The sequence below is a fragment of the Poecilia formosa genome, unplaced genomic scaffold (genome assembly GCF_000485575.1).
Source record: "Poecilia formosa unplaced genomic scaffold, Poecilia_formosa-5.1.2 Scaffold34, whole genome shotgun sequence".
In the NCBI taxonomy this organism is placed as follows: domain Eukaryota; kingdom Metazoa; phylum Chordata; class Actinopteri; order Cyprinodontiformes; family Poeciliidae; genus Poecilia; species Poecilia formosa.
In genome coordinates, this window is record NW_006799973.1 from 861864 (window position 1) to 886603 (window position 24740).

Consider the following 24740-nt stretch of genomic DNA (forward strand, 5'->3'; position numbering starts at 1 on the left):
AAATGTTGTTTTTGTTTTTTTTTCATCTAAGCCATTCAGTTAGTGAGATTAGATATATAAAGTGTTGGGAAACGGTGAGTCTAAGCCACAAAATCTGTTCTGCATCTGGTATTACATTGCCTTCCAAAAGTATTCACTGAACTTTCTCACATTTCGTGCTATTAGAGCCAAAAATCTAAATGTATTTTATGGGGATTTCATGAGATGCGTCAAAACAAAGTGGAGCATAATATTGAAATGGGAGAACAACTTACATTTTCTACGTTTTTTTTTTCTGAAGGGTACTAAATTCATCATAAACTTCCTTCAGAAATAATTCCTTTGCCCATTTGTATTTTTATTTCAGCTAATGGTGAAGTAAAAAATTATTAGCCCCCATGTGAAATTTCAAGCTTTTTTCAAAAGGTTTCTCAAATGCTGGTAAACAAATCAATGATTTTTCAGTGCAGCTTTTCCAAGCATCCTATATTTTATTTTGGATTCTTACCTTGCACACAGTTTTTCACAAACCCCAAAAGTTACCACGGTCAAAATTATTAATGGCATTTAGGGAATTTTCGAGAAAAACCTAAAATTTCATAATTTTGAGCTTAACAGCCGTCTAAAGTACTAATCAAGCAGCTGAGAGATCCATAGATTCTTTGGAGGAGATGCAGAGATCCATGGCTCAGGACCCTGTAATCCTTTTTATTATTATCTGTGAAATAATTTTGTTTTATCAAATACAACACAATGAAATTTGTGGCTGTAAAGCAAAAGAAAAGCGAAGTAAAAGTTCAAGAGGTAGATGGTTTTCTACTCACCTTTTGTGCTTGCAAGCTGCTGCGTCTCAGCGACTCTTTCACAAATCAAATAGCTCTAAAAAGCTGCTGCTTACATATGACAGTATTTTTTTTATATGTTTTTATATGCTCTTGCACTTAAATATGGTCAGGTTGCTTCAGAGCTTGCCGTTGCAATGGACTTAGAAAGTTTTTATGCGTTTGAAGTGGAGAAACAGGTTAATGGTGAATCAGGACCAATGTGTGCTACATACAAAATGAAACAAAGTTAAAGACAGAACTGCGCACGTTGTTACAACAGCTGACAAACTCATGAGATTTTGTACAACCTGTGTGAAGAATGAGTGCCAACAGGATGGAGGGACACGCTTAAGGTCAGTTTCACTGATCTGCAAAAACTCTCTGCTGTTTGATCTGTAAATGGCGCCAACTGGGGCTGTCACACCCCCTCTGATGTTGCTGGTAGGGAGGCAATGAGCGTGTATGAGAGGACAAGGACGCCGTGTGTGTTCTGTACATTTTTCTGGATTTATTTGTGTGCGTATCAGAGTAAACATGTGCTGTATCACATCACCAGATGTGAGGAAAAAGGGGAACAAAGAGCTTCGCATTTGTGATTTTTAGAATAGCCATTGACTCTTGAGGAATTAAGTTGTAGCACTTTGATAAACTTCCTTTGAAGATGTACCTCAATGCTCATTCTCATCCCCAGTCACCCCTGAGCTGACTTTTTAGAAACGCTCTCATCTGAACGTCAGAGGAAACTTTACTCTACAGCCTGGGCTTTTTCAGCCCTACGGCTCCACAAATGCTGCTGCAACAAAACTTTAAGCCTCGTGATGCTCATCGTTAATTGTGCATAAGGACATAGAAGCTCAGAGCATTGTACTCTCTCGTAGTCACAGTGTTTTAATTTCTCAGTTGTGACACAGAGGATCAATTTTGCATCAACACGCTGAACCACATCTGCTGCTTTCCTCCCCAAATCAGGAAACAGGTTCCATCTTTCTCCAGTTCAGCTCCTCCACTGCGCTCCAGTTAGAGGTCATCTTCGAGGTGCTGGAGGAGTACGACTGGACCGCCTTTTCTGTGGTGTCCACGCGTCACCACGGCTACCAGGACTTCCTGTCCGTGGTGGAGGGACTGACGGACGGCTCGTTCATCGGATGGGAGAAGAAGAGTGTTGTTATCCTGAACGTGACCGACGACCCTGGGGGTGCACGCACGCGCAGGCTGCTGAAGGAGAACGAGGCGCAGGTGAGACAGGGGGGAGGGAGGAGGAATAGAGGGAGGAAACTGGAGGAAGTGCTGCGACAATCATTGGGGGGCCCCCTTTCGGACAGGTGGCTTCCCAGCTTTTTCCTTCCTTCTTCGTCTCTCCCTCTGCCTCTCCGTCTCTCTCTCTCCCCTCTCTCCTCTATCCCTCTGTTCTTCTCTTTTTATCTGCCATGGCACGAAGGGAACAACAGAACAACCAAAACCACAAGTCAGTCTGATTTTCCCCTGATTCCCCATTAAGGAAGCTTTAAAGCTGAAAAAAAACAACAACAACAAAAAAAAAGAAAAACACATTTGGTGTATACCGGTATTTCACAAGCTGATTCTCACTTGTCAGTTTTGATCTGCCAAAGACACAAATAAAGACAGATGAATGAACGTGGCTTAAATAAAACACATTAATTTGAGACATGACCTTCATCTCATAACCTCTGACCTGATATGATGTCACTCATTGGCTGTGTTAAGTCTGAGGAGACACTATGGTCTCACAGAAATGATTTAGAATTTCGAATTTTCCTAAAGATTGAAATAACTACAGAAAAAAGATTGGCTATGCTGTTTATTGTACTTTTTTGACTTTGAATTAAAGGTTCAGATGCACCTATCAGAGAACCTTGAGATCCATTTCTCATCTCAGGATTTTTTTTAACCCTCCCACATTCCTGCGAAGGGTCAGTGGATGCTGTGTGAGTTTTTTTACCCTGAACACGGTCCCAGTGGGGTCGCACTGACCCTTCATTCGCTTTTACGATGGTTTTTCCCCCATGTTTTTGTGAACTGCCAGGCCGATGGGACACCTTATACCGCTTCCTCGTTGCACAACCATGAAATCTGCGGTGCGCTAAGACCACGAGAGGGTTAAATGTTTGACCCGCTAATTCTGATTGTCCCTCAACAACTATAAGCGCTCAAAATATTTTTTTTCTGGCCTTCCTGATGTGCACATTTTTTGTGACATGCACATATTTAGCTCATGTGTTCAATTAATAAGATAAAAAAAAAAAAACACCTCCATGTTGAAATGACTAAACATACTTTGACATCCAAATGTCATTTTGTCTGATTTTGTTTTCTAAGTTCATGCGGTAAATGTAATCCAAACTGACCCATGCAAGTGAATGATTGATAAAATGTGATCAGAATGAATTGAGGTTTTGGTTTCACTCCTTTAAACTTTATGCTTGCTTGTTCTCTCCTCCCCTTCTCCTTTCACACTCGTATTGCTGTGCTCCCTTTTCACCCACAAACAACTTCTTTTCACTTAAATTCCTTTATTTGTTATTGTTTTGACCAAAAACTGGCTTCCACTCTCACTCCCCTTGATCCCGCTGTTCAAATTTTCGGTTACATCGTGTGTTTTTGTGCTTTTCTTCTCAGAAACTCTCCCCCCGCCCCCCTCCTCCTCTCTCACCTTACCTCGCTGGCTCCCCCTCCTCCATTTCTTTGCCTGGAGACAAGCCTCAGTAACCTCAGCTGCTTTGCTTTGCACCTTTATCTCAGCATGGCCATCTTTCATTCCTCCAGTCCACTCCGTGCATGCTGCCACAGGCTCTGCTCTCTGTTGGCTCGGTTTAGTCTGGGTCTCAATGTCATCGCTAATGTCCCGGCATGGCCACTGCATCTCTGCTTGTCGTTGTGTTAGTAGGTGTGTGCACGTGTATTGGATTTCTTAGGCTCCGCGCTGCCAGATCGTTGTTTAAACGACATAATGCCTGCAGTGATTTGACCATACAAAGACCTAACTATGGAAACTACTTGCCTTTCACAGCCATCCTCCTCCTACTGGGCTTACGATGCTTTTGATGGAGTAGTGATGCTGCATATATTTGTTTCTCATGCTCCTGCTCTCTGTGCTGCGGTTTTTGTAATGTCTTCTACATTGTAGATGACCTGATGCAGGTCTGTGGCTCAGTTTCTTCTCAATTCCTCCACTACTTATGTTCCATTTTCTCTTCCAGTGTCTGCCTCGTTTGTATTTCTTCTGGGGTTTTTTCCCTGTGTCCCCATCTTTCTCTGTTCCCCATCTTTCGGTAGTGCGTGTGTCTGTTTATAAGTCTGATTTCTCTCCTTCGTTCCTCCCTTCTGTCTCTTCTTTCTTCCTGTCTTTCACCCTCTTTCTCCTTCCTCTCTCCTCCCACTCTGTCACTCCCGGTTCATGCCTAATTCACTGGAGGTTTATTGGCACACAGGCAGAATTGTTTTGCCAAGCCATTACAGTTCAAAATTCAATGAAGGCACAATTCTCAGAAAGTGCTTTCCATCTGTATCCCTGACCGGCTTCCTTCCAGTGCTTGAAAAGAGCCGTCTTTCTCTTTTTGTCCTTCGGTCCTCCTTTGCTTTATTTTCTATCACTCCATATTTTTCATGAACTTCCTCCCTTCGTCCTTTTGGGTATTTCTCAGCATATATAGCAGAGATTATGACTCAAGTCTCAAGCTTAAGGGAAATGCACCTGGGAGGCATCAAATGTCTTATTTTAAAATGAAGAACCCACCGTGGTGGTGTGTGGTCACCAGTTGGTGTTCCTTTTCAAACCGGTTTTCTTCAATGGTATTGATGTTTTTCTGACAAAACCGTCTATGAATGAAGTACAGCAATCTCTGTTGTTTTTCTTTTTTTCAAGCATTTCAGCAAGGTGCTTCTAAATTGTGTCAAACGCTTCAACTCATGCATGTCAACTTGCGCTCCCGATGTGCGTTCCTCTTCAAGCTCAGATCGTGTCTAAGCTGCAAAAACAGACTTGAGATTTGACTTTACTAGCAGTATAAACATTTGAGACATGACTTCAGCATATGTGTGTTGACGCCTCACACAGCAGCTCTCACAGGTGAGACGTATATTTCAGCTGATTGCTATGTACAATGAATTGATAATCTGTTAGCTGTGGATTCACAAGAATAGCGACACGGATATTTTCCAAACTGATCGCAATAACAGCAATAAATTACTTTTGGTTGTTTAAAGACAAAATGAACCCAACTTAACATTGCTATGCTAATATCACTGCTAAGAAGACTTCCTGTTCTAAAACTCTTCATTCTCTCATTCGTGCACCACATCTCGCTGCTCTTTATGTTGTAATTTAAAGTGTGATTTGTTGTGAAAATATTTACCGCTTACGTTCGTCAACAGCAGTTGTAAATGCATATTTATATCAAGCAAATGCTCAGACTCGGATTGAGGAGGAGGAAAGCCTCTAAGCATGAGGATAATTTGAACACCCAAGTGTTGACTGTGACAACACAAAGACTCAACGGTTCTTCAAAGATAGTATTTCCAAGTATCAAAGCATTCGTCTCTACAAACATTAAAAAAAAAAAAAACATTTTTAAACAGATGTGTTAAAATAGAATTGATAATGCACAGCGATGCAACATTATAGGCAGACTGGATCTCATGCATTTGGCAAAATAATATTTATTTCACTTATTAGGGTCTTGAGTTTTGCCCTGGAGTCGGGGTGCAACATTTGAAGCGACTTGATTTGGACTTGCCCTTCAAAGACTTCACAGTTAAATGTGACTGAAAACCTAAGTTGAATTTGCCACAAAGCGTTTTGGGACTTGGAATTAAAATTGCCTCTGAAAGACATGAAATTTGACTCGGACCAGCATATTAAAGACTTGACTCAGACTTGGGAAAACACGACTTGTAAAAGGGTGTAGCGTTTAGTTTAGCTGTGGTTTTCCCATCTCTCTCCACAGCTCCATATTTCTCTGTGTTTCCGTCAACCCTCTGGATGCTGGATGATCTCTCTGCTTGAGAGATGAGAAGAGACAGACAGTGTAGTCTTTTTTATTGCCTCTTAATATTTTTTTTCTCTCTTTACCTCCAGACCTCAATCATTCCTCCCTTTTCTGTTACAAATATTTTCTATTTCTCCAGGCGCTGATTTCACAAAAATATGCATTCCTTTGCTTTTCTCCACTGCCCCATCTCCCCTTTCTGATCTCTAAGGAGTGGTATTCCCATCTCTGACTTCTTCCCCCGATCTGCTCATTTTGCTCCTTTTGCCTCTGTTGTCCACAGGTCTCTCCTCCAATGTGCTTTTAAAAACATATTTTACAGTTTAACCTCTCCTCCCTCCATCCTTCCCTCTCATGTGCTTAGTCTTTTCACCGTCTTTTCTTTCCCACTCGTATTTCTTTGCTCCTCCACTCGTTTCGTTTTCCCTTTCTTGTTTTGATCCTGTTTTTATTATTCATTACTGTAACTTGTTTCATCAGGTCTAAGCTCATTAGGCACTGACCTCTATTGCCTCTCATACCTCCAGGTTAGCAAACACAGCCACACAGTCAGACTTGCTTGTGTGTGCGCGCGCTTTTCATTTGAAGTCATACACTCGACTTCCATAAACCTTATCACATCGCCTTACCGCTATCTCTCCTTATACCTCCTGCAGCATTCTTGTTATTGGTTGATACGGCTTTTTCTTTCCATTTTCATCTTCCTCTCCGCTTCTTTATTTGTCTCCCTGCTTCTCCCTCCCTCTGTCTTACTCCACGTCTTCCCTTTCCCCTCCTTATCTCACTGGAGTGTATGTGTGTGTGTGTCTTCCCCCTTTCCCGCTCCCTCCCTGCCTCCCTTCTCTCCTCCAGGTGCGCCTGCTGTACTGCTCTCAGGAGGAGGCTGAGCTGGTCTTCCGTGCTGCCTGGGCTGCCGGTCAGGCCGGGGCCTCGCACATGTGGTTCGCAGTGGGCCCCGCTCTCTCGGGTCTGGGCATGGAGAGCTTGCCTCGGGCGTTATTCGCGGTTCGGCCCCAGGGCTGGAGGGACGAGCCTCGCCGAAGGATCGCTCGCGGTGTGTCTGTGCTCACTCACGGAGCGGTGGCGATGCGCAAGGAATATGGAAGCACGGGCGGGCCAAACTTTGTCACCACATGCATGACAGATGCCAATCAGACCCAGAGGCTGCGAAGCAGGATGAGGTAAAACAGGAAGTTTTCGATTAATGACTTGATATCAGGTGATTTATAAAGCTTTTCTGTCCCTTGAATCTTTACACATTGCATCACGTTACATCTGCAAACATCAAAGTATTTTATTGACTAGAGGTAACATTTTTTAGACGTCTGTCTGTCTGACACACCTGAATTAAAAAAAATTGTTTTTTGTCGTAAATCTGCAGGAGTTGCTCGCGTGCTGAGGGGCCAGTTTAACCATTTGTGGTAGATGTTTTGGACCTTTAACAAATCTTAAAATTGTCCAAGAGGTTTGATGTTTGAGACCCATGTGACGGACCAAAAAAAAAATGTTGCATAATTGGAAGAGAAATATAAATTGTTTTAATCCTGAATATAAATTGGTTTTAAGATAAAATCTGAAAATTATTGCACAGATTTGTGTTTTGCATCCCTAAATTAAATCGAATCCAACATTTTTGCCTTCAAAAGTGATGCAATTACGAAGCGTAACCCAACTCTTTTTTTATTTTACGTTCAGTATAAATCCAGCTAAGACCTCAAGGTCTCAAAGTTTTGTCAGAGAAGATCAGTGAAGAAAAAGCATCACAAAGACCAAGGAACACAGCAGACAGGAAATTGCAGTGATGCTTAAAGTAGGGACAAGAGTATAAAACAACATCCAGCGTTGAGTATTTCACACTTGGAAAAGAGTATTGCACATTTACAAACCAATCAAATCAGGTGGACCTAAACAGGCCAGACAAACGGAGCATTAATCAGTGAAGCACCCATCAGTCATCGACGACATCCCTCACCTTGAAGGTCCTGCAGAGACTCGGTAAGCATCAGGTCTCTCTGCAGTTTGCTTCCCACCATGGAGTTGGAGTTGAAGACTCCATCATACACCTGCTTCAGCAAACCCACTGTCTTTTGGACAAAGTAGGCAGCATTGTGACGATTTACTCCTTTATTTTTCAAGTGCATTTATCACAATTCAACCTGATCTGCTTTGTCAAAAACTCAAAAAACCCAGATGAAGGACTTAACATGCTGAGGATGTAATTCAGCTGTTTGATTCAGGTTTGTAAAACCAGGGAAAACACCTAAAGGTTTCAGGACAGCAAATGCAATGGAAAGTATGAACTGACCTGTCTGCAGTATTGCTTGGACTTTTTGATGCTATTTGTTTATTAATCTTCTCCACCAACATCTGTTCCCTTCACAGAGCAGCTGCATATATGCTTAGATAAATGATGTATAGATGAACTCTATTTACTAATTAGTGACAGGTGACAATTATTTATACTGTATTTCATTTAAGGGTATCATATGGGCACACACCTCCCATTTCAGATATTCATTTGTAAAAAAAAGAAAAAAAGACATTAGGCATTTTCTGTCACTTTGCAAAAATGTGCCACTTTTTATGGCTCCTTCAAATCAAATCCCAGCACAACATGTTGAACTTTGTGATAAAATGCAAAACAGTTTAAGGCGTCTGGACACTTTTGCAATTCACTCTAAAAGATAGCTTACAGGCGCCAGACTAAGTATGTTAAATAGGAGGAAACAAAAATAGAGGTGGCATAAGGTGAAATTTTTCAGAGAGGATATTTGGTTCATGGCCAGAATTAGCCGGGAGATATATGGGTGGAATTAGCAGATTCAGTGTCAGGGAGCAGGCACACAGGGGATATCTGAATTTGGGGCTGGCTATCATCCATGCAAAATAGATGATGTTGGTGCGTGTAGTTGTGAGTTGGCAAAATTACCGTAGCATCTGTAGCAAGCGGACCATGTCTCATGTATATTAATGAGGGGCTTTTAATATATTCCTTATAGGCTGTACAAACACATAGCAACAGACTCTAACAGGTTGCACTAGTGGCCCTCGTTATCATCCCGGATTATTTTTAGCATTGTTTAATCTTACAACAGGTATGCAGTGCAAGTGCATCATCATACATGATATTAGGGAACCTGGTTGCTCAAATTGGCTCAAACGGGTAATTAATTTGTTTATTTGCAGTCATTTTTTGTAAATGAAGCAGAGCACCAACAGTGAGGCAATTATGTTGAAATGATTAATGGATTCCTCTGTGTTTGTTTATAAACTATGTCCAGGAACAAGAATAGAAAGCTGTTTTCATTTCCATCTTTTTGCACTGCTACCTACTGTTCACTGTCTGCAACTACAAGCTCAACTGAGAGAAAAAAAAAAAAAGCTTTCAGCTTTCTTTTTTTTTTTATTCAGAAATAACATTTGAAGTTCTGTCCTGTGATTATCACTCACACTATAGAGGTTGAAGCCTATGCAGAGAGCAGCAATTGTTTGACTTCAAAGATCCTGACAGTTTAGTGTGTCTGATCATTTGTCTGTTGATTTGATTAACAGAAAATCCCAGACTGTCATCACAGAGCTTCTGTGGTTTAGCATCAAACAAGTTAAGAACGTGACAGACACTCTGTTGTAGAAGATACATTGAGAGTTTTGATTCTGCCCTTCACTTAAAAAAACAAACAAAAAAAAACAAAAAATGAAAAACAGTTGGTTTAACGTTGTGTGTTTTTGCAACTAATAATGAACAATGAGCCAAGAATTCCCGTCTGGTATTTCATAAAAATCTGCGTTAATGAATGAAAAATTTCAATTTCATCTGAGTAGAAAGATGAAATTGCTACTTAGCAATTTCATCTTGATTACAGCAAATAATGCCTCATTCACAAGAATGAGACATCATTTGCTCTTGTTGTGATTCACATAAATATGGGTTTCCCCCCTAAATGCTTGCAATATATGTCACTTTAAAGAGAAATACTTTTTGCTTTGTAAAGCTATTTTTGGAGAATATTTCTGTTTCCTTCTAGTTTTGGAATTGGTAGCGTGTGTAAACTCAGGCTTAGCTAACAGTTAGCACTACCAGCTAACGGCTAATAACTTTGTGAATCAACCTCACAGTTTTGAAAGCCATGAAAACAAGGCAAGGTTGCACAGCTCACTGGGGGTGCAAATGCCAAAATCAGTACAGTACTACAGCACCAGGTATCAGGCACTTGAACTTAACATCTCTTGTGTATTGTAAAATATTTCTACTACCTCACTGTGTCTTCCACTTCTCTCTGAATAACATGCAGGTATTTCAGCAACATAACGCTTGGTGGTCGAGACTATTCCTTCAATAGCGACGGTTACCTGGCCAACCCTTTCTTGGACGTCATCTCTTGGACACCTGGAAGAGGTTGGGAAGATGTAAGGACATGAAATCAGTTCTTTATTTATAACCATGTGTTCTTTATTTATAACCATGTGTTTGCAATGATCACCAACATATGAGGAAGGGGTTTGCACCACATAGTGTTTATGATTGGTATAGCAACAGTTTTCTGTGTGAATCTGTGAGCAAAATCACTCATTATTTTGATGATGTTCCCAACCACAACTTCGTCTCGGGTTTGAAAGTGGGAGAGTACAAATATATGTGGGTTTTTGCTGTTTTAAGCAACATCAGAGTCTTGATTGCTCTGTGTAAGCTTGAAGGAAAGAGCTGTTCTGCATTGGCATCTGAAAGAAGAGCTTGAGGCGAGCAGGGAGGACAGGCAGGTTGTAAGGTTTAATGTTCATGTAAAGTTCACTCAGGCTGTCAGGGCCCTAAGGCAGAAGGCAGAGGATTTCTGCTGACCATTTAACTGTACCTGGTTCGACTTGATGCTCTTGTTATGCTGCTGCTGCTGCTGCTGTTGTCCTGTTTTCTTTCTGAAACACTTTCACTTAAAATGCTATGATCAGGATTTTAGTGGCCAGTGCAGATTGCTGGTCAACTTCCTTACAATCTTTGGCAGAATCATACAAACAGGTTAAGAAAAGAAAAGAAAAGAAAAGAAAAAGTGCTGCAGGATTTTTTTAATAAAGATAGTTTGGAATCCAAGGAAAAAAAGGAAATAAAATCGTTTTTCCCATCTATGTCTCCAACCCTAATCAAATTTGTGCTCATCTAAAAACTGCTGGGAAACACAGTTTGAAAATGAACTAACAATTTAACTCACTATGCAGAAGTTTCCCTGTTAATATTACAGGCTATTAAAATGATTAGATAAAACACAAAACACAATTTCTGTGGCACAGCCTTCAGACTGACATGATAGACAAGAAGAGTGTTAAAAGGTTGTGTTCTTTCTAAAAACAAAACAAACGAACAAAAGAAACAGTTGTTTTAAATGATTACAGACTATTTTAGGAAGAGAAGCCCATAAATCAAGTCAAAATCCTCATGTTTTAGAACCACCTACCTCTTGCAGAATGACTCTCATGTAAATCTCACTATGAAACATGCCCATGCTTCAAAATGTCAGTAAATATGTGGATGACATTGTTATTGTAGGGAGCCATGCTGGGTGAGACATCAGCTTTGTTTGGGTGACATTGTGCACAGAGGCTTTTTTCCCCCCCACATTGTACACACCTCTGTGATGCTGTGGAAGTAAACACTTCTCTACCACTGCTGCTTCTTTGTGAATGTTGTAGCAGGCACAGGAGAAGCACGGAAGACATGAGACAGGAAATGTAGCACGCATTTGACAGCAACAGGTGGTGCATACAGTGCTATAAAAGAAAAAAAAAAAGCATTTGTCATCCTAAAGATTTATTCTTCTTTTGCTTTTATGCCGTAGTTCAGCATTTCAGATCATGAAAGAAATTGTAATATACTGTCCCAACCATCTTGACCCTGCTTGAGAAAATGCAATCATCCCCCACTTGTTAAATTATATAATTTCAGCTCAGTTTTACCTGAGAATTTCAGAAGGCAGGGTAGATATATACGAAAAAGAAACTGAAGCACTTTTTATACTGAAGGAAAGTAAAATGTTAATAACAGAAGGAGAGCGTTTAGTTGTTGGCAGCAGATGATGCCCCCCTCCAGGAAGGTATCGCTGCTAAGCAGAGCGACGAGCCAGAGGGAGCTTCTAAAAAAACACTGAGAAAACGTAAAGCTGAAAGTTTAAATAACAGCAAATAATGCAAACTGGAGAGAAGGAGGAGAATGTAGTGAGTGATCAGACAAGTGGTCAGTTTTTCCTCCAGCAGCTTGGATAGCTCAGAATAACCTTGGGACACTCTCAAATATATGCTGACCCATCTGGTGTGAAAATAAGATATTGGAAGTCAAACACAGCAGTGGTAGTGTGGTGGTCAGGAGCTGCTTTGGTGCTGCAATACTGAGGCAAGTGGCTGTTTGATGGACCCATAAACTCGACTCTCAGCCAGATAATCCTGAAGGAGAATGCCAGTTCATGACCTTAAACTCAAGCATACTTTAATTATGCTGCAGGACAATGATCTAAAGGACACCATTATGTTCACTTCTGAATGGCTCAAAAAAAAAAAAAAAACAAAAAAAAAAAAAAAACTAAAATAAAGGCTATTGAAAGCTCAGACTTGAATCCAATTAAGATGCTGCAGACTAACCTTAAGTAGGCCATTCAAAAACTATCTAATGTGGTTTAATTAAATTCTAATTTTATAAGAAACACACATTGCCAGTTACTGCAAATAGCTTGATGTTAGTTCAGGCCACCAAGAGCGGTACAACCAGTTGTTAGGTTTAGAGTCATACTTCTGTTTTAATTTAAAATTATGCTGGTCTGGATATTTGTTCTATCAGTATTTTAAAATAGCTTTTTGTATTTACTTGGGTCATACTGTCAAAAACCTTTTTTTTTTTTTTGATGCCCTGCATAATGGCAAATCAGAGACATCGTTTCCAGAGGAACTCAGGAGCCATCCTGTACATTCCTGTTTGTGGAGGAAATTCTGTGTTTGGCTCATTCATAGGTTGTTTTATTAAGAGGTTCTGTAACTGATGTTGGTTGATGCTTTTATAGATCAGAAAAGGCGAGTGTTCTTAGTTTTGAGGCATGTGATAAATCAGGAACGAAAAAAAAAAAAACAGAAACCTAAGCTCTCGGCTCTGAAGGAGTTATTCCATCATGTTCGTTTCCCAGGCTACTTTACAAACCTTCTCAACTGCAGTTTGTAGATTTTTGGTTTCAAGCTCTCATTTGCAATCTTCAGAAATGTTTTATTTATATATTTGTTTATGATTTGACAAATTACAAATGAGAAAAACGGCACGGCCACAGGAAAATGTAAAAGTTGGAATCCCCGTTCTGCTTTTGCAGGCTAAGAGGATTCAGAGAGGGACAGCAGCATAAGGAGGGCTTGAACAACAAATAATCACTTGAATTTAAACTCTCAGATTAAATGGTGTATTAGCAGTAGCTTAACTTTGGACTGCAGGGCTGCAGAAAACACACTTCCTGGATTTTGTCAGCTTTTACGTTGGTTGTGTACTAAAAAGTATTAATCTACTATCAAAATAATAATAACAATTCATGTACAAAAACAACTGAACATGCAGTTCTGACTAAAAACAAGATCATACAATAGACAAACATTATTTAAAAAAAATATTAATAAAAAGTGGATACTAATACAAAGTGTGATGTCTACATATTTTAAAAAGCTACCCATAGGCTGAACAGGAAATAAAAAGTTGACAGATTTATTTGTTGGTCTGACAGAGTGTACTCATCTTTTTTCTAATTTAACAGCCTTCCTGTTGTCATATTTTTTTATTAGTCGTTAGACAGCAATAACCCTCTGTTATACTTGATCAGTCGTGGCTGATTATCCTGCATCCAGACTGCAGGAAGGAAAACACACGTGAAAGATGAAGAAGGTTAAGATTTCAGGATGTTAATACATTCTTTTTATAGACATACATGCAACACTTCATGCAGGCTTCTCAAGCATCACCAGCGTTAGTCTGTCATGCATATTCTGCAAAGCTGTTTTTCTTTCCTTCATGCCGGGAAGTCTTGTTACCTGCTGGAGATGGTTTCCCTTTTCACACAGAGGGATTTCACCCCCAGTCAGTGTCAGAGGCGTGTGAGCGCTGCTCATTTCTCAGCTCTACACCCGCTCCTTAACGCCACCCTGCACATGCACAAAACGCGCAGCCTACTCAGATCATACTCTCCCTGCAGTGGCACAAATAGGGACATGTGAGCACGCAAACACACATCGATGGTTCTCAGCTTCCTGCTGGTTTTAACAGCCCACCAGCGTCCAGTCTCAGCATGTCGTAACACGTCGACTTCTGCCATATCCCTCAAATCCCTTTCAATTAGAGACTCCTGCACTGGTCCTTCGTATCGGTGTAAACCCAGTGTGCCACACGCACACACACACACACACACACACACACACACACACCCACACACACACACACAGACCAACACACATATATTCAGATTGTCCACATAAACATCCACAAGTGTGCACATGAAGGAGAGAGCCTACTGTATGCTCACACCCCTTCTTGCATAAACCCAATGCCTCTATCTGCCTATTATGCACATCCATTCTGTTGAATATTTAATGTTCTTTTTACAATGACTGCACCATTACAAAGAGCCTGGGAGCCCCCAGCTTAGCTCTCCGAAACACTGCAGACGAGTGCTGAAGGTTGTCCAGCGCTAAACGGGGCGTCTTTCGGCTGTGGACGCAGCGCAGGCAGCAAGTGGTTTCGGGATATTAACAAAACTCAATAAACATTTGATAAAGCTCCCCTCAGCTGCTGAGGAGTAAAACTTGAGTTTAAAGTGGCTCCCAGTCCTCAAACTTTTTGCTCCGAGGCAAAATACTTTCTCTGCCGCACCATATTCAAGTAGTTTTTAGACTTTTGCGGTGCCATTTTCTTCTTTTTCTCTTTCTGACATATGTGTCTGCTCCTTTCGGGGTATTTGTCTTATAGAGTGCAGCGTTCCCCTCAGTAAGCTTTGTCTGTTTCCTGTCTGTGTTCCCTCACAGTGTTTTGATTGAATGTCTGTTGCCGAGCTACGGTCGAAGTGCAGTCGAGACACTGTCATTGTTGCCACCCCCTCCTCCTCTCTGCCAACGCTTACATTACACTGACAGGCAGACTGCACAAAAGCTGCCAAACTTTACTCTTCTGGCTTGCCTGAGCAATCACATTTTTATTTTTAGCTTTCTTTTAAATATATACAGTATAAATGTATAAATGTGTGTGCGTGTGTTTGTGCACCGTGGGGTTTATGCTTGTAAATACCTATCTAGCTTTTGTGAGCGCTTTTCATCATCTCTGGACTTTATTGTGACTCTGATCATTCAGGGAAGTGTAAAACCCGGATCTTTTGGGAAGTGCGCCAAGCTTTCGAACGTTTACTATCCTGGAAATACAACGGATTCAAGCTGGATAATACCAGTGCGCACTGTTGATAAAATTAAACATTCTCATTTTCAGGTCAATAATTGAAAGAATAGAGACTTAGCATATATTTTTTTTTATAATCATGTGGAAACAAAGGTTTACTTTTACTTTTGCAATGTCTGTTAGTACCTCTGTCCCTTTAAACTGGACCCTATTTAATTATTGAACCGGGTTAATTTCAATTAAAAGTAGGCTGCGGGCTGTTTGGTGATCTTTGAGGATAAAACACATGTGTATTTAAACCTTGCACAGCCACTTTAACTCTGTCTAAAGCAAAGTACTTCTGGAGCTGCTCTCCTTAATATCTAAATTCATGCAGTTATTGTGTTATTTGTCTGTTTACTGTTTCTTTCCAGCAAATATGTGTCTAATAATTACCTCCATCTAATATAGTTATTATTTACTTCCAAGTGTTTGGAAAAAGAAAAAACACGATAGACTCTCAATATGCTGAATAATACTTGAGCAGCGTAGTAAAATATAACTATATGCTCTGCATGATGTTCTGGCCTTATGAAGGCTGTGTTCTTTCAGCTTTATTGCTTCTAACAGAGATGTTTATTGTGCTTGTTAGTGTCTGTAGTTTATGGTGATGCTTGTCTTTCAGCTTTTCCTTGTTTATGTTTCTCTCTTTGCATACTAGAACGGTTGATAATATTATTCAATTTTATTCATGCGCAACAGAACAGGATAAATCGAATAAATATCTTGCCGACGTTCCCACAATGCAATGAAGTACAAGTCTCTCAATGGTTCTCTTTTCTTTCTTTTTCTTAAAGCCTTTTTCTCCTATTGAGAGGATAAACGACAGAATCTAGTTAAAAAGCTAAAGTATGTCATGTTTTCTTGACATACACATGCACCGATGAGATTTTTGGTGATGTTATAAAGAGGCACAGGACTTTTATTATAACAAGATTTAGCAAGGTCTTAAAGATGTATGATCTCAAAACTGTTCAAATTTTCGGTCATATCTTGTCCAGATGGTTTAAAGGTGCAGCATAATGTGCCTTTTTTCAGCTTTACATTATGTTATAATGTTATTCTCTCATCAAAAACATACCTGTAGTGCTGCTTCAGTTATTTCACGCATGTTTGAGAGAACCCTTCCCCCACACTGCTGCTCTAAGCTCCTTCAGACTAGCCAGCAGTAATTAGCAAACACCTGATGAGCTGATTACTTAAGCTACTTCTGAGTGCAACGCTGGTAACAGTGTTGTTTTTATAACAGCTGAAGGTAAGATAGTTACTTTATTGTGCTGTAAAACATAGTTTTTATATGCATGGGATGCACCTAATACTGCCTCTTTAAGAAGATGCTTCAGTAATGCAGACCTACCTCACTTGTTGCTGTGTACTGCTGATCACATGGCGACAACATGACTGCTACATGTCTCCCTTGCTTACAGGAAATGACAAATCTTTCCGTTTCTCCACTCACCCATTCATCCATTCATTCATTCATTCCACCCAGTCAGTCGGCCAGTAAAACCACAGTTGACAAACTACATATTGAATGTTTATGAAACAGACTGCAGGGTAGTCTGCTGAATACCATTCTGAATATTTTTATTATTATTATTACAGAGCATATCAGGAAAAAAAAAATTATATATATAAAGCTTCAGTCTGATTTCAATTTATTCAATGAAACATTCAAACAAACCAACATGTCAAATGTATCTGTTCTAAGTAATGAAGATTTCCATTACATTGCACATATAAAAAACTCCCCTGAGCTTATTGTGCATATCCAAAACCAGGCAGGAAGTGGGCAGAATCATAGTCAAAGCTCATTTAGTGAATGTAATTCACAAAAACTTGCAAAGCTGAAGGAGTAAATGAACGGTGACGGAAAAGGGCATGCAGGAAACTAGACAAGCTAACATGAGACTGGATGACAGGCTGACAACAACAGAGGATCTGACAGAGGACCGACTGAACTGAGGAGAAGACGTACTGGGAAGGTTGTTACCGGCATGCCACACGGGAGAGGCAGTAACCAGCCGAGGCAAGGCAGGGAGCCGAGGCACTGCGGAAAAATACTGATAAAAACACTGTTCACAAAATGGTCACAATATGAGTAAATGCTAAACATTCAAAAATAATCAAATTCACTGAATTACTAAACACCATAAACAGAGACCAATGTGACTCAACCAAACTCAAAAATGCTGCAGATCATGACATCCTATTTTAGTCACTCAATTAGGAGTGAAGCAGTAATATTCAGCACAGCCCTCTAAACTACTGAAAATGAATAGTAAATTAGTAGCTTTTTAATTTCTGCTTTTGCCCAAGTCTATAATAATAAGATAATAATCATCTCATTTTATGGCAGCAGAAGAAGAATGGAGGCTTTTCTGTTTTAAATAAAATCAGTTATGTTTTCAGTTTAACTTTTTTTTTTTTTACAGTTAAACCATAGCATTTTGCACTTGTGTTTATCATACACTCATATAATAATGGCTGATGTTTAGTTGTGTCGCATACTGTAATCAATAATGCTTGATACACACAAGTGTGCATTTAAAAAATGTTAGTGAGGAGCTGGTGTTAACTAATTATCCTCTTTGGACACAACTGTGTATGTGCCCAAACATTGAAAAATGTTATTTTAAAAAGTAAAACCGCTCATCAAGGAAAGAAAACAAACTGTAGTCTGATGGTTTCAGCTCAAAACCCAAACGGGAGTGATACAAAGGAGTGCTCAGTACGTCGAAACAACAGAATAACAAACTAAACTATACATTCAGAAATTCCCAATTCACCTCACAGCTCTGTAGCATCCTAATTTACTCATTCAGGAACACAGTCACTAAATGATTCAAGTCAATTGATTCTTAACCCGCAGGAGATTTAAACCATCTGAACACAAGGGCCTCCACTCCAAAGGAACAGCTAATGTTACCAGGCGTAGGCGCAGAAGGATCGATGACCTTATTCTTCACATGGTTACACTTCCAAAGCCAGTTAATCACAATGTTCCCCTTTGTTTTACCACAACTCCCTAATAAAAAATAATAAGCTGCTGACACGAGCAAAAGGGCAGGTTCTTTCTGTGCTTCCGCAACTTAGACGGGAGGAAAATAGTCTGATTGTTTCATCTCACGACTGCTTTAATTATTAATCAATAAAATGATGCAAGTGGTTTAAATTCAACCAAAGAAGTTCAAAAACAGAACAGAAGATATTCAAAGAATGCTACTGATGATCAACCCAGGTGTTATCGATCACTCAAACAGTGTGAGGAGTTTGTGAAAAAGAAAAAGTGAGAATTATCGTTTGCCGCGTCATGAAAAATATCCAAGAGCTGTTGTGTTGTTTACCCAGTCAGGGGGACAAAACCGCTGATCTTTACCAGCATTGAATGATTTGGTGAATGATTCATTTCAACAGATTTTTTTTTTTTTTTACATTAATAAACATAATTTGTTCTGAAGAAAAAAATTTATAAATATCAATACCTGGTATCTCCGAGATGCAGTAAAACAGAACTTTCTGCTGAATTTTAGTGAAGTAAACGGTGAATGTGTTTGAGATGGGTGATTTGGCTCATGCCTTGCTTGGCCTTCATCATTGTGTCAATGGGTGACACTTGAACTTGCACAGTTTTTCATTGCTTATTTCTATCCTGAGTTGAGTAGGGGAGCGCACTTACCTTCTGCTGAGCATAGTGTAAGCTCAGGGAGAAAATATGTGAAATATGTAATGCACACAAGAAGAGCTGACAAAAAAATTAGAGATATAACCACAGGAAGTGAACATGCTTTTAAAAGATCAATTTATACCCTCAATAAATGCCTCAAGCCAAACATTTGATTGTTTGTACAAGACATATATTTTAGGAAGACACGTTTATGATTTACATGACAAATAAGGAGAGAAATATTTAGAATTATCTAAAAATATCTGGTATAAAAAATGTTGCAATTATTTTAAAGTGATCAATTTACTAGTTTAAATGTGAAGTGTGATTACGGTAAGACATTTATCACGCAAATAATCTTGATGAGGAAAGCAATCTTAGACAAAACATTTCTAAATCTGGAAAGCATGTGGATCCAAAAATTGTAGCATGAACTAATTCTGTCAATCTTTCTCCAATCAAAAGTCCTTTTGTTTTAATGACCTCCGCTCAAGTGAGAAACGCTCAACACCTTCTCCTTTGTCAGTACCTGCCTTCAATATGCAGACAGAAAGTCAACAGAGTCAGCGCAGTTTGATTGTTTTTGATGCGTTCTGTTTATCACTGTTTAAAAAAAAAAGGGATGTGTTGATATATCGCTATTAACAAAGGAAGCACAGAGTGCAGCCTCCTCTGATGTTTCTCTCTTCTGTTCCCCTAGGTAGGCTGGTGGGAGAACGGCGTGCTGAGACTTCGGTACCCAGCCTGGTCCCGCTACGGGCCCTTCCTGAAGCCGCCCGATGACGCCCAGCACCTGCGGGTTGTAACTCTGGAGGAAAGGCCATTTGTCATTGTAGAGCTTGCAGACCCTGCTTCAGGAACGTGCATCCGGGACTCTGTTCCCTGCAGACGTCCTCTCAATGCCAGGTTCGAATTAAGTCGCCCTTTTTCCGTTCTGAAGCCCTGCAATTTATATTCACATATAAAACCCTGCTAAATTTAAAATGCAACCGAACGAGGAAAGCTATGAATGGACTCGGCATAATCCAGTGTTGCTGTTGAACTGAGGTTACTTTTATCAAAGCTGCAGTCTTTTCACTCCCTAACCATAATCAATAAGAGACTGCTCATGAGAGGATCAGCAGAATGACTCAGAATGTGGAATCAGATATGACCACAGAGGAGCTTTATGGTTCATCAGCATCAGGTGGAACGGCAGCCCCCATGCTACACTAAGCCATCAAACCTGTCACAGAGGTCCTTACCACAACATCCATTTTCTCTAACCCATTTCTTTTTAATTATATTTTCTGTTTCTGTCTCTCTGCCTTTGCTTTCCCAGTGCGATCCATGAGGGTGTGGCTCCTCTGAAGCAGTGCTGCAAGGGTTTCTGCATTGACATCCTCAAGCGACTCGCAAAGATTGTCGGCTTCACCTACGACCTCTACTTGGTGACCAACGGGAAGCATGGGAAGAAAATTGATGGCGTTTGGAACGGCATGATTGGAGAGGCAGGTCTTTGGCTGTGTGCGCGTGGGGACGCCTGCTCTTCTGTCTGCCTTTTCTACAGGGGTGGAAATTAGACGGACACTTCACAAGACACACTTCCAACGTTATCCTAGCTATCAATTTTATTTTTATGTTTTTTTTGGTAATTCTCAGAAGTTGCTGGTCGATTGGTGTTTTTTTTGCTGCCATATAAAATCAAGACAGAACTCAGATGATAAGAATTACTTCAGCCTTGGAGGGATTTATTTGGAAACACAGTTTCACAATCAAACAGCAGATTAAGAGCAGACAGAAAAATATCTGCTGGATCAGTTTGCTTATAAGATACTCAACCAATTCCTTGTCCGGTATGTTGATAGCAGGCAGGCGCAGTCACTGCTGAGTTGTGTGGAAAACAAGGACAGAATTTGGACTTGGACGAATTTAATCGAATGCTCTGTAAAACATGGAATATTTTAGAATTAGGTAATTTGTGGATTTGTTCCAGAAAATCTGACTCTTTCTGAACAATCTAGGTCAATCAAGGTGTAAATATCAGATAAATGTTTATATTTGATGGCTGATTTACTAAGGGGAAAACAGCTAACTTAAACCAAGCTGCCCAATGTGAATAAATAGTTGTCTTTTTTGCACAGAGTCATTATTCTCTCGTCAGCCCGCAGAATATTTGTCAAAAATGTTGAGGATCATTAAGTTCTTTTTTCAGTAAAAGTAAAATGAGCCTTCATGCTCTTTGTAGTTAACAGTTGGTTTGGCCTTGGAACTCCTTCATTAATGCTCTTTCAAAGTCTTTTTCTTATTGTCCGATCAGGAACTCTACCCCATTAATAAATCCTTTACCAACCAAGATACCAGTGAATTTATTTCTTATCTGTTCTTGAATTTCTTAAAATTGAGGCATAATGTGTTATATTTTGGGGATCCTTCGCCTGCACCATGTTGTCAGACACGTTCTGCTCAAGTGTTTCTTTAAAAGCCCCAACATACTTTATCTGAAGTGCTGAAATCGACTAGCATTCATGATATCACGTGACAAAAATTGCGTAATTTTGTTCGCTGAGAGGCATCTGGTGTCATAATCTGAAAAACACGACAGCAGACCCGGGTCGAATTATTTCGACAGAACTCTGTGGGAAGAGTTGTGTGATTGGTCAGATTGTTGCTGTGATATAAATGCGTACAGAAAGTCGTTCGGACAGCAATTTTTATATTTTTCTTCAACTAGTCCGCTTTCACTATCCGGTTTTTGCATCTGCAGAAGGAGACATGAATACTTTTTCAGGAAAATTGTGTCACATTGTGAGAAAATGTGCACATTTATACAATTTGTCACTAAAAACTACAAAGATTGTCAAATGGCATAAAGTTCCTGGATGGATCCTTAATTCTCCAGGTTGGACAGTAACCAGGCTCAGGGTGTGGCTAATGAAGTTGAATTAAACGTTACAATAAACGTGGTCAATCACACGTAATTTCTAGCTTAACAGAAGAGATTATTACTTTTTTACACTGGATGGCATTTTGCCTTTTAGTCGAAAATTATAATTTAAAAACTACTTTTTATATTATTATTATTTTTGTTACTTTTGTTGCATTAACTTGGTTAGACAGACAAATCTGCCGGCGGTTAAGTAGGTTTTCACTTCGCTGTTTGAACAGCATGTATGTCTCCAGGGAGAAATTCTGCATATTTTAGCACACAAATACAATATGACATATGCCCCCAGCTATTTGTGGTTGGTCAATGATATTTTCTTGGTCATATAGGTCATGAACTACCAACAAAACAAGACACAGACATGCTGGTGGAGAAATGGAGGGAAGAGTCGCAGTGAAACAGGCATGCACACATATAGTACTGGCTCATCTACTGAAATCATTACAGCGGCTGTGACTTCATTGAAACTTCCTGCTGTTTCCGTCTCCCAGAAGGAACTTGCCATACGCCATTAGTCATGCGTTTCTAAAACAGTTCCACAGTGCTTTCCCCCCATCTTTTTGTTTATAACTTGACCACGGGTCAGAGCTGGCAGTCAGATCTATTTTTGCGAGTAAAAAAAAGAAGAAGAAGAAGAAGAAGAAAAGCCACACGTACTTTGTTTTCTCAAGCTAATTTTTTGTCATTTTGATCAGCTGCTCCAAAGCCTGCCATTCTTTGATCAGGTAATCCGGAGACTTGCCAAAGTTGAGCGGAGGGGGCTTTGCGTTCCGCTTCGGCTCGGTTTTCTGCTGATTTGCTCTGAAGAGTGGATGTGCCATGTCTAATGTAGATTAACATTTCGCTTGTACAAATCGGCAGACGCAGCGGTTTTCAGGTTTTCCTTGATGGTGGCAGAGAGGAGATGGGGTCCCCCGCTCATTCTGTATGCTAAAGAGATGCACAGGAAACGCGTGTTCAATAATTGTACTGCGCTGAAACACTCACTCCCCTCCCATGCTTGGCTGTACAAAGGGTCAAGGTGCAGAAACGTCGAGTTCTTGGGGAACTTGGGGAAACAAAAAAAGGTGGTGGACTGTAAAAGATTGGCTTTGTCTGCTGGGAGCAGTTACACGAGTTTACCATAATTAGATTTCTTTCTCATCGCTGCTGTCGTCCCTTTCAGGTGGTGTACAAGCGGGCGGACATGGCCATCGGCTCGCTGACTATCAATGAGGAGAGGTCCGAGGTCGTGGATTTTTCTGTGCCGTTCGTGGAGACGGGGATCAGTGTCATGGTCTCCCGTAGCAATGGCACCGTATCACCATCAGCTTTTTTAGGTGAGAGCTTTAGCTTACAGCATTAGCTGATGAGTAGAATCTAATCTAATTGTAAAGTGTTGAGTTTGCATAAAGTGCCTTGATCTTTGGCTGCTGGCCTCCACATCTAGATTATTTTCTTTTTTTTTTTAGCTCCTCATGTCTTCTTAATGTCTTCTTTCACTCTGTCAGCACACTCGAGGCCCCAGTGGGAGATCAGTGTTTCTGTCTTATTGAGTGTTACTGACTTACTGACTGAATTGAGTAGATCTTAAAAAAACAGGAAACAGTGTTTATCTACTGAGTGCCGTGTTTGCTCCAGTGCTTTTGTTCAGGGAGATTGCTGTATGTCCAGGTTCTATTACACCTCCATGCGTCCTCTATTGAATGAAAGAACTTGTTTCTTTTTTTGTTTCTCCTCACAGAGCCTTATAGTCCAGCGGTGTGGGTGATGATGTTCGTCATGTGCCTCACTGTTGTGGCTGTGACCGTCTTTATTTTTGAATTCTTCAGCCCTGTGGGCTACAACCGCAGTCTGCAAACAGGAAAGAGTGAGTGATGAGTCTTACCTGTCCGTAGATCTCTGTTTGATGAATGGATTCAACAAAATGCATGACGATGGATGGATGGATGGATAGATAGATAGATAGATAGTTGATGAATGGATTCAACAAAATGCATGACGATGGATGGATGGATGGATAGATAGATAGATAGATAGATGGATGGATAGATGGATGGATGGATGGATGGATAGATAGATAGATAGATAGATAGATATACAGACTTTAGATAGATTACTTTCATGGAAAAGTGTTTTTTTCCTCAAGTCCAAAAGTCACTTTCATAATTTATTGATAGTCATATCGAGTGCATTGCCCCAATCCTTCATGTTGAGTTTTGCACATTATACGTACAGTATATTGAACTGCATCCAAGCATTCTCAATATTAAAGCAGCCATTTATAATTCAGCAGTGTAGTTTGCATCCTGTGATAGTCGGTGTGCCTGATGCCTTGGTTCAATACCCCCCAAGATTTGCCTCCTTTACTCCATGATTGCAGTGCTCTGCATAATTTTACCTCTCTGTCATCCTCCACCGTATTTCCCCCCCACCAGCTTCCCTTCTTGTCCTTTTTTTTCCACAGTAACTTAAGTTAGAGCTGGGTATTTCGTTTAATAAATCTTTTCAAATATTTGGTGCAACAATTTATCTTTCCTGAGAAATTGTTGCACCAGAAGGAAAAGCAACTACTACTAATAATGTGCAGTTAATGCGGTGTGGGCTGTGGTTAAGAAACAAACAGTTTTGTTTATGTTTGTTTGCGTTTATATTGTCTTTCGCTGTTTTACAGAATTGTGATTAAAATGGTTCCTACACAGTAATGAAAAAAGTCTGGAAAATGAATAAGCATTAGTCTATTCCTAGTTGTCTAAAAGGTTTTTTTAGCATTGGATGAAGTTATTGGAATAAAATACAAATTTACTTGACCTTTTTCTTTCTTTTTTTTTGTACATCTTTTCCAGTAGTCAGTAAATGTGGAGGGCTGTGCATGTACTAGTAAAACTATTACATCTTGTATTTAAAGTTGCTCTGCGCTTCTCAAGCA

The 24740-nt window shown here is 40.0% G+C and overlaps 1 protein-coding gene across 3 annotated transcripts in view; it reads left to right on the plus strand.

The window, feature by feature from the left end:
* grin2db (glutamate receptor, ionotropic, N-methyl D-aspartate 2D, b) overlaps positions 1–24740 on the plus strand; it is an 84405-nt gene that overhangs the window by 34633 nt on the left and 25032 nt on the right. For all 3 annotated transcript variants that reach the window (XR_001661836.1, XM_007550021.2, XM_016670483.1), the window contains exons 4-10: positions 1773–2039; positions 6662–6990; positions 10102–10216; positions 19607–19812; positions 20228–20396; positions 22998–23151; positions 23556–23681. Coding sequence is in view for 2 of the 3 variants with exons in the window: in XM_007550021.2 (XP_007550083.2) it covers positions 1773–2039; positions 6662–6990; positions 10102–10216; positions 19607–19812; positions 20228–20396; positions 22998–23151; positions 23556–23681 (1366 nt within the window). In the remaining variant the exon portion in view is untranslated. The remainder of the gene's footprint in view (positions 1–1772; positions 2040–6661; positions 6991–10101; positions 10217–19606; positions 19813–20227; positions 20397–22997; positions 23152–23555; positions 23682–24740) is intronic.